This window comes from Lemur catta, chromosome 3 (assembly GCF_020740605.2).
Source record: "Lemur catta isolate mLemCat1 chromosome 3, mLemCat1.pri, whole genome shotgun sequence".
NCBI classification, from domain to species: Eukaryota; Metazoa; Chordata; class Mammalia; order Primates; family Lemuridae; genus Lemur; species Lemur catta.
This window is the reverse complement of record NC_059130.1, coordinates 108,359,900-108,372,811: the sequence shown is the minus strand read 5'-3', so window position 1 is coordinate 108,372,811 and position 12,912 is coordinate 108,359,900. Positions and strand designations below refer to the sequence as shown.

The 12,912-nt window shown below is 45.7% G+C and overlaps 1 protein-coding gene across 8 annotated transcripts in view; it reads right to left on the bottom strand.

Annotated features, from left to right (window-relative positions):
- The window catches only part of PAFAH2 (platelet activating factor acetylhydrolase 2), a 31,057-nt gene extending 18,357 nt beyond the window's left edge, over positions 1–12,700 (bottom strand). For 3 of the 8 annotated variants that reach the window (XM_045545920.1, XM_045545921.1, XM_045545927.1), the window contains exons 1-5: positions 6,576–6,861; positions 5,499–5,652; positions 4,617–4,713; positions 1,243–1,311; positions 718–856 (exon numbers count right to left, since the gene is read on the bottom strand). In XM_045545920.1, the coding sequence (XP_045401876.1) occupies positions 718–856; positions 1,243–1,311; positions 4,617–4,713; positions 5,499–5,652; positions 6,576–6,827 (711 nt within the window). In that variant the 5' untranslated portion in view covers positions 6,828–6,861. Of the gene's footprint in view, positions 1–717; positions 857–1,242; positions 1,312–4,616; positions 4,714–5,498; positions 5,653–6,208; positions 6,414–6,575; positions 6,862–12,000; positions 12,150–12,572 lie in introns of those variants that run through there. The other 5 variants (XM_045545925.1, XM_045545923.1, XM_045545926.1 and 2 more) reach the window with 5 other exon arrangements.
- Positions 12,701–12,912: the final 212 nt, after the last annotated feature.

Below are 12,912 nucleotides of genomic sequence, written 5' to 3'. Positions count from 1 at the left end.
AACACAAAAGGAATTAAGAGTCTTCTTATTAGCCATCCAGTACTGGATTCTACCTGTCCATTTATAGCACACAGCTATCATTTTTGTCTGCCTAGCACTTATATCCTCCCCACCCCTTGCTTCTCCTGTTAACCTTTCCTTTTGAAGACTATCCTCCCTCTACCCCCAAATCTAACAATGTATTTCTGGTGGGAACTTCCCACTTCGGTACGTCTCCTCAGGCCAGGGATCCCTCTCCAAGATTTTTCAAACTGCAGCTTGACACCTGGATGGGGTAACTGGGGGAAGCAACTCGAAAAGAGCCCCATTCTCTCAGATGATGAGGCTGAACATATGCAAGCTCAGCACTGTCAAGGGCTGTGGTTCTAACCTCAGAAAGTGACTCCGTTTGCACAGAGACAGAGACGAGAGTGAAGAGCAAGGCCTGGTGGCATTCGAGCCTGGTTCCAGTGGTCTTGCTCTTCCTACAGTGTACTTATATGAGCCAATCAATCCCCTTTCGCACCTAAGCAAGCTCAAGTTGGGTTTCTGTCACTGGCAATTGTAGGAGTCCTAATTAACGCCCCATTCATTCACGCTGATGTGGCAAACTCAGACACACTATGGTTGAGATTTCGAGAGAGAGAGAGAGAGGGTTAGTTAAAATTCTTGCTTAGTGAGTATAGTATAGAGAGGACAAGCTTATTAACTACCTCTCCGCAACTGGCACAAGCTTACCTGGGGATTCCGAACATGGAATTCCTTCTCCCCTTCCTCAACTCGACGGTAAGGGATCCATTCCTCCTCCAGCGACTCGTTGGTGGGCTGGTTCTCTGGGGCCTGCTTGCAGAAATAGGTGGTTGCAGCTGACTGGTCCCTGAAATATACATGTCATCAGAGAGAAACCAGAAGACACTTTTGAGCTTATTTCTCCCCTTGACCAACTCCTCCCTTTCAGCCAAGACATTCTGGATTGCCTGCAGGCTGGCAGGGAAGGATATCTGGTGGCATACATAGGAGAGAAGAAAAACATGGATTTCACAGACAGATGTGGGTTTGAATCCCAACTCAGCTGTGTCACTTTTGGCAAGTTATTTAACACCTTTGAACCTTGGTTTTCTCCTCCTTAAAATGGGAATATTACCTGCCTTGCACGGTTGTTGGGGAGGATTAGAAATAATATATTGGTAGGAAACTAGCCTATATCCTAGCTCAGTGCAGGTACCCAATTCATGACAGTTCATTATGACTGTCATCCCTCACCTGTGCTCCGGCACGGCAACCACAAAGCCACGGGAGGCCAGCTCCATGCAGAAGGCTGAATACAATGTCCTAGAGATGGAACAGGGAGAAGGGATCAAAAGAACAGCCCAGCCTTCTCCCACGATCCAACCATGCTCTGCTAGCGGCCAGCTCAAAAGACTGACTGGAGGAGATTCATGGGGGGCAGCCCTCCTCCAGTGCTCTCTCCAGCCAGCCGTCAGGAAGTGCCTGCAAATCAATCATGGTGTCTTCCAACCCCATACAAACACCAAGTCAGTGCAGCCCCATACCCCAAACATATTTTGGCTACTTCAATTGCATTTTTATTATCTACATATTGTACGTCTCCCAATTTAGTTGGTAAGCTCCTTGAGGACAGAGATGCTGGCTATTTCTTTAATATGCAACTCATCTGTGATTTTTTTTGGTCCATCTGCCAACTTTCTAGAAAAAAAATAAAAGGAATATGGGAGATACTGCTAATTGCCTACTCCATTTATTTTTCCTTTCTTCAATAACAGAATAGTATTTTCAGCTGGAGCCACTGTCATGCCGTCAGCATACTGCATTTCCTTGCCTCCCTTGCAGTCAGGTTTGCCTGTGTGGTTAAGTTCTAGCCCAGCATGGTCCAGCAGAAATATAATGCTACTCTCATAAGTAATTTAAAACTTTCTAGTAGACCTGTTTTAAAAAACAAAAAGAAACAGGTGAAATTAACTTTAATAATATATTGTATTTAACCCATTATAGCTAAAATATTATAATTGCAATATATTATCAATTTTAACATTAATGAAATATTTTATTACATTCTTTTTTAAAAAATATGAAGTCTTTGAAATTGATGTATATTTTAATAACACTTGCAGCGTATCTCAGTTTGGGCCAGCCACAGTTCAAGTGTTCGACAGACACAGGTAGCTAGAAGACACTACTATGGACAGAGCAGCTCTAGCCAATGAGATATAAGCAGTTGTATCACACAGAACTTTCAGGAAATGTCCTTAAAATGAAGAGTGCTCCCTTCCTATTGCCTGGACTGTGGATATGATGGCTAGAACAACAGCAGCTACCCTGGGTCATGACATATCCTTAGAAATGGAAGCCGCCCATGGCAGATCAAGATTTTAAAAGAAGTCTACTTCTCTGATAACTTCATGGAACTACCATATCAACCCTAACTGTCACCCGCTAGCTCTCTTTATCTGAGACGGAAATAAACTTTATCATGTTTAAGTCACTATTATTTGGGGGTTTTCTGTTAAATATAACTTGCCCAAATCCTAATTGATACAGGAAGGTCAGTTTCTTAAGTTTCTTTTCACCTTCTCCCACTTTTCCAGGGGAGGCAATGAACTGGATTGAAGGGCCAGAGAGATATCGGACCCCTTCCCAGTTCTAACTGCGTGACCTTGGGAAACAGCCTGTTCACTCATCTGAAAAATATGCAACTCCTCCTGCCTACCTCACAGGGCTCTGTGGGAACCAAATGTGACAATGGCATCGCTAACCTTTAGGTAGTATTTAAATGCACATATTCTTCCCTGGTATGGAAAGTCATAGGTCTATGACCCACAGGAAGAATTTCAGAGCTCAGATTAGCCACAGATGCAATAAGAGGAAATGACATCCCTTACTCTCCCTTCCCTTTTTCTTGGAACTTTACTCTGGTTAATGAAGAATATAACTGGCTCACCCAGATCTAACAAAGTGTGAAGTCTCAATTCAGATTCTTAAACCCAAAAGACCACCTCCAAAGTTGTGTGCTCACCTGCTCTATAAATGCCTATGAGCTTAGGAGGGAATGTTCCTTAGCGTCTTTTCCCTGCTAGACTATAATCTTCCTGAAGTCAGGAGCTGTATCTTCTTCACTACTGAAAGTCCAACCCTGGCACAGCCCTAGCACATAGCAGGTACTCAATTTACTGAATACGAAAGCAACATGAAAAACCATCTACTTGCCCTTCTAGCCGCATCTCCACATCTACTCTCCACTTCCTGCCATGGGCTATAGCTCCGTGAATTTACACGTGGCTCCTCTAGTGGATGCAACTTCCTTGATTTATTCATCTCTATATGTTCCACCTTCCTCTCCTGTCAAGGGGCTGGCACAGAGCAGGTGCTCCATGGATCTCTGCTGAATGAATAAGAACCTAGCAGAACACAGCCCTTGTATTTACTCAGTAAACATTTACTGGGGAACTACTACTTTCCAGGCACTGTCCTAGGCACTGGAGCAACAGAAGACAGGTATCTGCCTTCATGGAGCTTACAGTCTAGTTGGGAAGACAGACATTAGAGAATAAGTACACAAACAATTAATTCATTACAATTATGTTGAATACTGAGAAGTACAGACTGTCCTATGAAAGCATATGACTGGAAAAGTTAATCTAACATAATATAGGGGTCAGGATGCGTGTCCCTAAAACAGTGGCATCTAAATTGAGACCTTAAAGGTAATTTGGAATTAGCGAGGCAAAAGCAAGAGTGGGGACAGGAAAAGAAGAGCAGAACACTGAATACTCCAGACAAAGGGAACAGCCACAAAGCAGAGAACAGATGAGGACCTCAAGGCAGGAAATAACACAATGCCTTTAACTAAGTGAAAGGAGGTCAGTCTGTCCGGAGAGCTGGAATGGGGCAAGTAGCAAGAAACAAGGCTGGAAATTTTGTCTTGGACCTGCATCCAGGTATGAGCAGGAAAAGTACTGAATTAAGTTCAAAGAGCTATTAAAAGCTTTTGTCCACTGCACTCCAGCCTGGGCAACACAGCAAGACGTCATCTCAAAAAAAAAAAAAATTTAAAAACTTTAAAAGTTTTAAGTAGGGCAGGGACATTCATTCATTCATTCAACAAATATTTAGTGAGTACCTATTATATACCTGGCACTGTTCTAGGTGCTGGAATGATAAGATCATAGTTGGTTTTAAAATAGATCTCTCCCTGGGCCGGGCGTGGTGGCTCACGCCTGTAATCCTAGCACTCTGGGAAGCCGAGGCAGGAGGATCATTCAAGGTCAGGAGTTCGAGACCAGCCTGAGCAAGAGCGAGACCCCATCTCTACTAAAAATAGAAAGAAATGATTTGGACAGCTAAAATATATATATAGAAAAAAGAAATTAGCTGGGCATGGTGGCACATACCTGTAGTCCCAGCTATTCAGGAGGCTGAGGCAGAAGGATTGCTTAAGCCCAGGAGTTTGAGGTTGCTGTGAGCTAGGCTGATGCCACGGCACTCTAGCCAGGCAGGGCAAAAAAGCGAGACTCTGTCTCTCAAAAAAAAAAAAAAAGCCTATAAAGAGAATAAATTAAGATTCTGCAGCCGTCACTAGGCAAGGAATATGGCAAGGTCCGGGGGAGAGAAGCTCTCACCTGAAGGCTCCCAGGCCATGGGAGAAGATGATCAAGGGGTATCCAGAGTCCTTTGTCTTAAATGGGCCATTCCAGCTAACAGGCAGGCGGCAAGATCCTAGAAAAGACATGGGCTGTAGAATCTCCTGCTGCCCCCAAACTGTAATCCCAAGGGCAGCTGGAGGACAGATATGGGTGGGGACATGTGTTCCTCCCCTCTGGAGAACCACCGTAGGCCCCTGAGCAGCCCAGGGCAATCAGTCACCTATTCTTTCTCCTTTTCTTCCCTGGAAAGAGCGAACACAATAGAAAATGGGAGGACAAATCAAAGGGGCAGTATGAGCAACCCTGGGGTCAATCACTGAGATGCCAAGGCAGTGGGTAGAGTTCCTAGGGGTGGGGCCTTTGGCGGAAGTAGATGATCCAATGTTACCCCACGCAGAAGAGAGGGCACTGGAGAGACTGAATGTTCCTTGATAGTTAAGAATCTTTCTGTGATATACACAGTAGCTGGCACACAGTGGGAAATACTACATGCTGAATAAATGAGTAATAAGAGCCACTTATGGAACATATTCCATGTCCCATGCACTGCAGGAGGCTTTACATCCATCCCATACTACAACCTTGCACAGGCAGCTATTCAGACAGGTCAAGTAACTTGCCCAAGCCTCACAGCTAGTAAATTATAAAGTCTTGATTCAAATCCAGCAGAGTCCAGTTTGCTATCCCAAGCTGTTATACGTGTAATTCTCTCCCAACTCCCCACACCATGCCAGCTGACAGATCCCCCCCTACAACAGGCTGGACACTGCAAGCTACAAGGGAGTGTGTCTGCTTGAGGATCTCCTAGGAACATAACCAAACATCTGGGACAGCATCTGGGGTCAGGCCAGCCCTTACCCACAGCCAGGCTGAACAGCAGCCCCCCCCAGCGCTTATTAAACTGCAGGTAGTCGGCCAGGCCGGTGCAGTACTCATAGCGAGGAATCCACAGGGGCTGCTCCGTGGTCTCCTCTGCCTCTTGGCAGGGGTAGAAGAGTCGAAAGAAGCTCCCCTGTAGGAAAGAAGAGAGCAACTGCTCAGAGCAAGAAGCCCAAGCACTGCCAGATTTCCCAACAGTCACACTCAGCAGGTATTGGGCTCCAGCAAATGGGGCACCAAAACAGGGAAACTTAAGTTTCAGTTAGCATACCTGAATTTTACATCCACAAATCCAGACGCAATTTTATTTTTAAGCATACATGTGAAGCTTTCAAAGAGCCAATTATATTTTGATTACATCTAGGGGATGCACCAAAAATATGTTGAGTGCTTGAGACATTGAAAGATTTAGATCTGGCCTTGAGCTAGAGATCAGCCCTTGTGCTGAACAAGGTGGCATCGGTGGCTCACCCAGCCGCTCAGCGAAGCTTGGCTCTCAGGAAGCAGTGGCACACTCATTTTACATGGGAGTAGGTGAAGCATTACCAGGAAGTGTGTGCCTCTCGCAGGGGGGAGTCCAAGGGCTGGCAGAGAAAGATCTAGGAACTGATGGAAGGCAAGTCCAGAAGCCAAAGCAGGAGAGGAAAAGAGAAGGAGACAGGAAAGGAGAAAAGGAACTATCCTCCTACCCAGTCTGGGGAGCCCAAGGCCAGTGGCATGTGGGCCCATGCTCTTCCTCTCACATACTTGGTTAGGATGAGATGGTAAACCTTTCCAGGATCAGGCATCTGCCCTCAACCAGGTGAGAAGATCTGCGAGCTGCCTTTGAAGCTAGAGTCCCTCTTTCCTCCTGGCTGGAAAAAGTGCCCACCATCTCTGTCTATTGGGATGTTTCTAGTATGTGGAAAGAGGAAGAAATAGGTCAGGAAAGACAGACCTGGGGGTTTGGTAACCAAATCCAGACCAGCTCTGACTCAGTTTCCCCCACATGGAATTGCACAATCAGACTTGTGATCAGTAAGTCATGGTGCAGGCAGAAGCAGTGGAGACACTCACCTGGAGACTCTGACCCTCCATCACATCCCCGCAGCCTACGAGGTGGGGTCCTGTGACAGGTGGAAAACCCACGGACTGGTTGGCCCCCATTTCATCACAGGTGAATCCAATGACTTGGGCGCTGCTGAACTTGATGTCTGGAGGGCAGAACATAAAACAGCCTCCTGCTGGTTTCCTCTTGGCTTCCTGTTGCTGAGACGTGTCATGTGCCACCCCGGCCACCTTCCTTACCACTCCATCCTCGCTGCCCATCACTCACTAAATCTTGCACACCCTCTACTTTGTCTTTGCCAAGGTTTGTAGGGGCCTTTTTTTTTTTTTTTGGTGGGGTGAGGAGATGGTTATGAAGAAGAGAGCATCCAAACTCCTTAAAACCTACTAATAAGTGTTTAACAGCACCTACTACGTGCCCAGCATAGCAATGACTGCTGCAGAAACTGTAACACAGACCTTGCCCTCATGAGGCTGACAGTAACCACTAAGATCTGTAAGTGACTCTGTCAGCACTGTACGAAGCCCTCTACATACATTGCAACATTTCTTTCTTTCAACAACTCTTTGAGGTAGGTACTATCAAGACCCTGTTTTGCAGATGAAGAAACTAAGGGCAGAGAGGTTGAGTAACTGTCCCAAGTTACCCAGCATACAGGTGGCAAACCCAGGTCTTTCTAATCCAGAAGCAGAGAACTCTTGACCATTACTGATCTTGCTCATGGGGAGACTCCGTTACACACATGCAAAGTCACTGACCTAGACTATTGACTATAAGGTGGCACTTGTCCTAGGCCAGGAACGATGAGAAGGTTTAGAGAGGCAGGAGAGAGGGAGGAAAGCACTTCCAGACAACACATAAGAGCAAAGAAAGGCAGAGACAGGGAACAGTATCATGTGGGCAGTAGATCAAACAAGAGCCTTAACGTGACAGGTGAGCACACTCTTGGCTAGATAATATTCTTAACTGCCTCCTAAATTGAGGCTGGTGCCATTGCTCCCTAGCCCTCTTCAATTTCATCATCACCAACACCATCATCATCACACTTACTCTGTGCCAGGAACTACTCTAAGTGCTTTACATATATTATTTAATTTAATCCTTACAACAATCCTCTGAGATATGTATTATCATTTCATTTTACAGATAAGGAAACTGATGCTTGAAAAAGGTAAGTAATTTACCCAAAAACATACAGCAAGCACAGCCAGAATTTGATCACGGGCAATATGACTGTAACTGGGGAATGTGGTCAAACTTCCTAGGATCCATTGCCTTGTGATTTGGGTGGGGTTTACCTCTCTCTAACCTCTAGAGTTGGGTCTCAATTAACCTGAGCCAATCAGTCCTTGTTATCTGCTGGTCAGTATTTGGGTGAAGAGTGGACATATGACATTAAGTTGGTCCAATAAGAGTAAAGCACAGAACTTTGTTCGATAGTGAAGGAGAGAAAAGTTCTCTCTTGTTTTGAACCAGTGTGATGTGCAGATGTCACCTGTCAAGTGGCTTTGAACCATTGCCTTGAACTTTGCCACCATGGTGAATAGCAGAGCTGGGAGAATCACAGAGAAATGGAGTCACATTCATGAAGACATTAAGGATCCATGGATTAGGCCATACCTGAAACCTGACCCACTCCTAGACTTTCTAGTTACATGAATCAATACATTTCCTTTCTTGTTTAAATGAACTGAATTTAGATTTCTGTTGCTTACAGCTGGGCGTGGTGGCTCAGGCCTGTAATCCTAGCACTCTGGGAGGCCGAGGCAGAAGGATCACTTGAGCTCAGGAGTTTGAGACCAGCCTGAGCAAGAGCGAGACCCCCATCTCTACTAAAAATGGAAAGAAATTAGCTGGACAACTAAAAATATATAGAAAAAATTAGCCGGGTATGGTGGCGCATGTCTGTAGTCCCAGCTACTCAGGAGGCTGAGGCAGAAGGATTGCGTAAGCCCAGGAAGGTTGCTGTGAGCTAGGCTGACGCCACGGCACTCTAGCCCGGGCAACAGAGCGAGACTCTGTCTTCAAAAAAAAAAAAAAAGATTTCTGTTGCTTACAATCAAAAGCATCTACATGGATACACTGAGTCCTGGGCCCACACTGTTAATCATTAAATTATTCTGCTTCCTTTAAGATTCTCCAGGAGGGATCAGGGAGTTCAAGTCAAAGCATGTCTGGGCAAGAAGAGACCTTACACACCATTTCTGTCAATACTCCCCACAATCCCCTTGCCCTGCCCCAGTACATACATGCACTTCACTGATGAAGAGATTAAGTGAGCTACTCGAGGACACACGCAGAACTGTTATTACAACACACAGATCTCCCGATTGCCAACTGTCAATTGTCTGGTCCAATAGAAAACCCCAAATAACCATAATGTCATTCCATTTAACTTTGGAAGATAATAAATGATTTTCTTTTTACTACAGACTTAACTTCTTCATTTTGTTTCTCTGAAGCAAAACTTAAAAACAAAGCCAATTCTTTAAAAAAAGAAGCTAAGCTCCTGATGCAGGCAATGGATTGTTCAGCCAGAGTCAAGCTGGATGAGCACCACCTGGCCTCAGGCCCTGACCTTTTCTCCCTTGCTGTTAGGGTATACACACTGAAGACCTACAGCTGGGGCCACAAGACGTGTCACCCACATGATATGCATCACCCACATGACAATGAAGCAGCTGCAAGTTCTAACTGTCATAAAAGAGAAGCAGACAAAATACTGCAGGAGTTCTGAGAAGGAGTCTCCTTTAGCTTGAGGGTGGAGGGCAGGGGAAGGTGAGCAAGGCTGGCATGCAAACAAGCAGAAGTCAGTGGTGAGCGAAGGCACAGTAACAAGAAGGCATGTGTGAGAAACAGAACACAAGGAGACCAGATTTGGAGGGTAGCAGTCCTTCAAGTGCTGAGCTAAAGAGCTGGAATCTACTCTGGAAATGAGGTCATGGATGTAAGAAATACTAAGTCTGAAAGGGCCACGCTTGAGGCCCAGCTCCTGCTGCCTGGCTTTCTTACCCTGGGCAAGTCATCTGATCTCTCTAAGTCTGACTCCCCATCTGTACAGTGGGAATACTATCCATCCTCACAGGGTTGCTATGGAGATAAAGTGAAACGATGCATTTAAAGTGCCTAGTATACTACTAGGCTTTTAAGAAGAATCCAAGAAATATTTGTTGATTGAGAGAAAAGCAGGAACAACTGAGCAGGATTTGGCAACTGAGTGGATGTGGAGAGTCCAGAGAGAGAAAAGAGCCAAAAGATGAGTCAGATTTCAGGATCGGGTAACCAGGACAATAGTCCCTAAGCTTCTCATGGGAAGAGATTTTTGTCTCACCCTGCACAGAGAGCAGTGCTCGGGATGGCAATCGGGATCAGTGGACTTGAAAACAGCCACACAGGAAGGCAGAACTCTCTGGTGCCCTTGGCAAGTTTTTGGGAGGGTCATCCACTAAATTCTGGTTGGAAATAAACAAAAACTAAAGAAGCTAATTGGCCAGAGTGAGACTAACACGAAAATGAATCCGTGTTCACTAGGCTCACATTGACTGAAGCCCAAGTAGAATGGGAAGATGGGAAAATCCAATCTAACTTCCAAATTTTGCTTAAGAGGCATTCACACAGCATCCAGAGCCATTTCTAATGGAAAATTCCGAGGAATTTTCCAAGGAAATCAGTCCATGTGTCTTACCTTCTTCTGCTCACTTTGTCTAAACAATTCATGCCTGTCCAGAAGCCTGTCCATCCATCAAGGCCAGGGAAATCTCTAGTCCTCTGTGAAGCTTTCCCAAGTCCTTCCAACCTTTGCTCCTCCTGCCTCTGAGCACTGTCTACATCCCTTATCCGGTAGCCAATCACAGGCTGTCTTAGGGCAGCTCTCGTATTCGTAACCATTCTAGAAGTTTTCAATCAGTGACTTGCCTGCAACAGTGGTCCATGTAGAATCTAGGTCAGAGGTTCCTGAACCTATCAATACAATGACCCGGGAAATTTTTCAAAAATGTATATTCTAGGGCCCCTATTCCCAGAGGTCAATTAGTTTTTAAAAGCTTCCCAGGTGTTTCCGATCAGCAAGGTTTGAGAACCTCTGGTCCAGATGGTACAAAGGACTTTTATTCAGACATGTGTGTATGCAACAAACACCTAGGGTATACTGTATTCTGGCCATTAAAAATCATGAAAATCACCATTTTCATGATTATGATTTCACTTGGGATGATCCCCATGGCCACCCAGCCACTAGACGTAATGCAGTGCTCTGTATAAAGTTGGTCTCAATAATTAATTTATCCAATGAATACTACTTAATTTCTTACACATTTATGTCTTATCTCTTCAGATATACTCCAGTGGTAATGACTGTTTTATACTTCTTTGTAGGACAAACCATCTATTCACATACTTTCCCCATATAGTAGAGACTCAATAAATGCTCCTTCATTTGGCTTTGATTTAAACCATCTCAATTTTTATTTAGCCTCTGTCTTTCTGATCTATAAATAAAGCTACATGGTATAGTGGGAAAAGAAAGGCTCTAGTGACTCTGCCACTCTCGTTAGCTGTGTGATCTTGAGCAAGTTCCTTTAACTCTAAACCTCTGCTAATTTATCCGGATAATAGAACTAACTACTCATGAAGGTTGTTGATGCAGATTAAATAATGTATGCAAAGTACCTACAGCACAGAAGGCACCAGTTTTGGTAGAAGGTAGCTATAATTATTTTAACTAACTACATGACCTCTTAAGTTCCTTATATGTAAAATGGGGACACTTCCTAAGTGAAATTTAAATATGAAAACTGATATTGCCTAGGGTCTGGTACATTTTAAGGGCTCATAAAATGTTAGGAACTAATTAGCAACGCTAATCTCTCTTTCATCATACTCAGCCAAGGTCTCTTTCATTTGTTCTGGATTAAACCTTTTGGCAAAACGGATTCTCTCCTTCCAGGCTTTTCAGGCCAGCGACGTCCCTATCAAAGCCAGAGTCTAATAAACAGGCCTAGCAGAGCCCAGAGGGAATGGATGGGGCTTAAACTGCAGCTGTCCTCTCCTGCTGGGGTTCTGTTTCTAGTGAGGAGGGGACTGCCCCTCCGCCAGCTGTATGGGCCTCTCATCACTGGATATTTCAGGACAGAGTCCAAGATAAGCACTTCTCTGGTGCTTCCTTTCAGACAAAGCTCTCTGGAGACTAAGAGCTCACTGGTCTGACCTTTTGTTCTCTGGAGGAAATGAGGAAATCTCACTCTGCTCTTAGAGAACGAAGCACTCAAGGGATGGGTTTGAGCAACAAGGTAGCAGAGCTAGAAAAGAGCCCTCATAAGGGCGTTCCAGAGCATTGATAATTGTAATAAAAAATAATCTGTCACTTGTGGAGGCTTTACAGTTTACAAAGCACCTTCACACGTACTAGCTAATTGGCTCGGCACAGAACCTCACCCTAAGACGGACGGAGCAACTAGAGACGAAGAGAGTGAGTCCCAGAGTTGTATTTGCCCAAGGTCACAGAGTGCGAGGCACAGCTGGACTAGATCCGGATCTGCTGACTTCAAGTCCACGGCTGCTCCGTGGATCGGGAAGAAGGAATGGAGACCCCTTCCTTCCCGGTGTGAAAAACAAGAAAATGAGAGTGAGTCTGAAGCACGCAGGGTGTGGAGGAGCATAAGGAAGCCCAGGTTCAGGGAGGTGAGGCTGCAGATCAGGGTGGGGCAGAGCGATCAGGGTGAGGCTGTGGGGTCCAGCGTGGGGCCGCGGGCTCGGGATGGGGTTGCGGGGCGGGGTCCTGAGACGAGAGCTCAGGGTGGGATTCCAGGGGCGCCGGGAGCGAAGGCGCGAGGCGACGGTGGGAGGGTTAAGGGTGTAGGAGGATATTGGAGGTGTCTCCACAGACAGAAAGGACGAAGATTAATGTGCAGGTCCTGCGATTGAGAGACGATTCCAGACTGGGCCGGAATACGAAAAAGTCTGCAGACAGCTCAGTTGAGGATAGGAGCTTTCTCCGTCAAACTTACCCAGTCAAGTTGATCCCTCAGAAGCAGCCCCAGACGTTTAACTCGACGGAAACGAGAAACCGCCCACGAACCCGTGGCCCTTTGGTAGTTGTAGTTTCCAGGGCTCACCATGAGCGCTTAGAGGCATTTTCTGCCTCTCTATCAAAAACTATAACTTCCGAGGTGCACCGCACGAGATTGTGCCTCAAACCCTAGGACTACAATTCCCAGAGTTCTATGCGGCTCCCGTGGGTGGGTACATGAAACCGCCCAAGGCCCAGGAATGCGGTGGGAGTCCTCCCCCTGGTGGCCTGAGGAGGAACAGCCACGATTGCGGGTCTCGAGCGGAGGGTTACTGTTC